The 3,935-nt window shown below is 41.1% G+C and overlaps 1 protein-coding gene across 1 annotated transcript in view; it reads left to right on the top strand.

The window, feature by feature from the left end:
* Positions 1–1,756: 1,756 nt before the first annotated feature.
* Positions 1,757–3,935, top strand: part of TMCO1 (transmembrane and coiled-coil domains 1) — a 31,782-nt gene continuing 29,603 nt past the window's right edge. Inside the window, 3 exon segments of the mRNA XM_017534056.2 lie at positions 1,757–1,825; positions 1,827–1,995; positions 2,416–2,493. Of these exon segments, the coding sequence (XP_017389545.1) occupies positions 1,772–1,825; positions 1,827–1,995; positions 2,416–2,493 (301 nt within the window). The 5' untranslated portion in view covers positions 1,757–1,771.

The raw sequence follows: 3,935 nt of genomic DNA, 5'->3' as shown, positions 1-3,935 counted from the left end.
TTAACATCTCTGAATGGGATTCATCTGACAATCAATGTTGTGTCATGTTTTAATTAGTTATTTTTTCCTTTTAGGTAGTAGATAAAATAATGATGCATCTTACAATGAATAGCATGTTGAATCTGATGAATTGTGTGTGCCAACCACTGCTTGAAATGCTTTATAGTAGACTCTTCCACAATTTTCCTAACAGTTTTATGCAGTTCATGTTACCATCATTTTTGAGGCTCAAAGATGCTAAACAATAGGTTCTAGGACTGCTGTCAAGTAAGTGGCAGAGCCAGAATTGAAAATCAGGTCTGACTTCTAAGGTCATGCTCTTATCATTATCTCAGCACTTACCTTGGGTGATACAAAGGTGAATAAAAATCTAACGTTGTCCTAACAGCTCAAATCAAGGTTTAGCTCATATGTGATCTTTTTGAAACCTTTCCAACTACCCAGGAAGAAAAAATCTTGTTCTCATCTGTACCCCCTCAATATTTTAAAAATACCTCTATAATAATTTATTATATTGTGTAATCTCCCTGGGGCCTTGGAAGTCAGGAATATTCTCTTAACCATCCTTTTGACCCTACCTTACCTACCACTGTTCTTAACATATAGAAGCTCAATAATGTTTCTTAAAAAGGAGACAGGGTCTCTGCTGCTAAATGTAGGAGACAAGAAATGCACATAAAGCTAAAAAAGGTCAAAAGTAGTGTTGAGGAGTTATAAATTTAAGTGCAGTAGAGTTTAAAAGAACTAATGATAGAAAGTACAGGAGGATACAGCTCAGCCAGCTTCCAGGTGTTCATACACACACACACCAGTCTGAAAAAGCTGAAAACGTCTACAATAGCTGAAACCACGCTTCTAAGGCATTTTTGAATTTTAATAAGTTACTAGCATTTATAAATTGAAATTTCACATAAAACCCATGGTATATGGATTTTCCCGAGAAACGAAGACAAATCAAAAACTGGATGCTCATTCTCCTAGAGAAATGGGTTGGATCTAAGTATCAAATTCTCCTTTCAAATGAACTTAATGCTCCCTTATCCATCATACTACCTTCCACCATTTTTTTAGGCTAAGTTTGCATAAGGTAATTTATGTCAGTCTAGGCATCTAGGTTTATGACCCCTTCTCTAAACACATTATTCACTGCTCTATCACACGATGAATTTTCAGGCATCCGTGTCTTTCAACTTCCACTTTGTCTAGAAAATCCTTTGCTTTTTCCAAAAGCACTCCTACTCCTCTAAGGCACTGCTTCAATTCCTTTCATTAGCTGCTTCTGAGCACCCTCTCAACAGTGTCACGCAGCACTGTGGTGTAATACCTCTATTAAAACCCTTATCAGAGAGTATGCACAAGCTTCTCTCCTTCGCGCTGACATTCGCTCCTTGAGGCCAGCGGCCCACAATTAATTCATTTCGCAGAGTCCATGGCCTGGCACCTACATCCAGGCGTTCAGTACTTTTGTGGTTCTTACTTGACAGCAAACACAAGCTGAATTAATATTACGACCACAGAAGTGGAACTGAGGTGGATGCCAAGACTATCCCAATAACTGGATTCTGGCCGAGAAAAAGACGCGCGCCAGCATCCCAATCGGCAAAAACTATCCGGCAAGTTAGTCCCCGCCACGCTCCTGCTCCGGGGCTCAAATTCCAATTCTCGCGAGATTCGGTCTGAGAACTAGCCCTTCAGCTCCAGTGATTTGCGGGTTGGTTTCCTCTAGATTCTCTTGGTCGAACATTTTTCCGACACGAGCCTTTCCGGGGCTATGCCCCGGAAGGGGAAGTGCGATCTTCGGGCTGTCAGAGTTGGTGTGTTACTCGGGTGGTGGCGGAGTCTACGGAAGCCGTTTTCCCTTCACTTTTCCTGGCTCTAGAGCGCTTTCCACCTGGCGGGTGGGAGTGCAGGGACGAAGGTGCGAGATGAGCACCATGTTCGCGGACACTCTCCTCATCGTATTTATCTCTGTGTGCACGGCTCTGCTCGCCGAGGGTGAGAGCGGCTATTTCTCAGACGTTTGATCAGTCCCCGGGAGGAAGGGCCCCGGGGTCTCTAGCGCCACCGGGGAAAGATCGCGAGCCTTACTTGCTTGGGAGGCTCATATACTCCACTCCAGGGAATCTCTGCGCAACTCGTGAACGGGGAGCAGGAGGGGAATATGGAGTCGATTGATGAGTTTTCTTTGGTCTTAGGTAGATTTCACTTGCTTATTTGTAACATGATGTAACACCTTCACATCATGTTACAGTTGTTTTGGCTTAAGAGTCAATTGTATTGGCCTTTGAAAAAAGTTAACTACGGGTAAATACAAAGTGAAAAGCTGGAATTCCTCTTTCTCCAACAGTAACCGCTGATAATAGGTTGTTGTGATCGTTCCAGTCATTTATTAACATGTTGCTTTTAATGTTTTAGGCATAACCTGGGTCCTGGTTTACAGGACAGACAAGTACAAGAGACTGAAGGCAGAAGTGGAAAAACAAAGTAAAAAATGTGAGTATGGCAAGACATTAGAAATAGTTTCAACACGTCAAGCTCATTAAGTCCATGTTCACAGTAAATATTTTAAGAGCACCAACTGATACAGAGATGAATCTGACTTGAATCCTATTTAGAAATAGAAGACTTTTATGCAAAATATGTAATACCAACTAGAGGGAAGTGAGGGATGTGGCAGATATATGTTATCTGCTGTGGTGGTTCTACAGAAGAGGGTCGGCCTGGCGCAGTGGCTTACTCCTGTAATCCCAGCACTTTGGAAAGCTGAGGCAGGATTGAGCCTAGGCGTTTAAGACCAGCCTGGGCTACATAGGGAGACCTTGTCTCTACAAAAAAATTGAGCTGAGTATAGTGGTACACACCTATAGTCCCAGCTATTTGGGAGACTGAGGCATAAGGATCCCTTGAGCCCAGAAGGTTGAGGCCACAGTGGGCCATGATGGTGTCACTACACTGCCTCCTCCGCAACAGAGTGAGGCTTGTCTTTAAAAAAAACAGAAGAGGTTTCATTCAGTTGCGAGGAACCATGGTAACCTTCATAATCCTGATGGCCTTGCAGTTCCTTGTGGATATTCACAATTTGGATAGAGAATGAAATGGGGAAAGGAAATTCCAGGTAAAGGAAATAACATATGAGCAAAAATATGGAAATCTTAATATTTCAGGCATGTTTGGAGGATGATAGGTCATTATGACTGGTGTCAAGGTTAGCAGTGTCTTCAGAGATAAGCCAAGTTTCAGTTGGGTTAGGAAGTTGTAGAGGTGTTTGAGGAGAATATTAAAAGCAAGCAGGGTTTGTGACCTTTGAAATAAAGCAGGAATTTCACAGGACTCAGCTAAGGGTATAGTGTGAATGGTTTCTTACAGGCCTGATTTAGCTTCTCTGTTCTTTTCTTCCTTTATAAGGATTAAATATAACTTTTGTTTCTTAGGATTCCTACAACTTTCTGTATTCTGTGACTTTTTCTTACATCTTCATAAGGATTTGAAGTTTGTTTCCTAAATTACCACATTTGATCCACACAGCAACCATTTGTGGTCACTCGTATAAATATTACCTCCATGTCATAGGAAGGAAAATTGAACCTCAGGATGGTAATGACAACTTATGTCACAGAGCAAACAAAGAATCAGAGATGAGACTTTTTTAAAATTACAGCTTACTGTTCCTTCATTTACTCAGTGTTGATTATGTATCTCAACATATTTGAGTCAAACTTGTTATCTTTACCTTCACAAACATGATCCTTTTCCAGGATTTCCCTATCTTGGTGATGGGTACCTCCATGCTTCCATGTATAAGCCAGAAACCTTGATATACTTTCTTAATTTGACTTCTAGGACACCATACTCTCGGTTTTGCTGCTCTTTATCTTACTGGTCATCACTTTTTAAATTTTTTACTTTTTAATTTAATTTTTTTTTTTTTTTTTGAG

Source organism: Cebus imitator, unplaced genomic scaffold, assembly GCF_001604975.1.
Source record: "Cebus imitator isolate Cc_AM_T3 unplaced genomic scaffold, Cebus_imitator-1.0 Scaffold84, whole genome shotgun sequence".
In the NCBI taxonomy this organism is placed as follows: domain Eukaryota; kingdom Metazoa; phylum Chordata; class Mammalia; order Primates; family Cebidae; genus Cebus; species Cebus imitator.
This window is presented reverse-complemented; position numbering and strand designations above follow the sequence as displayed.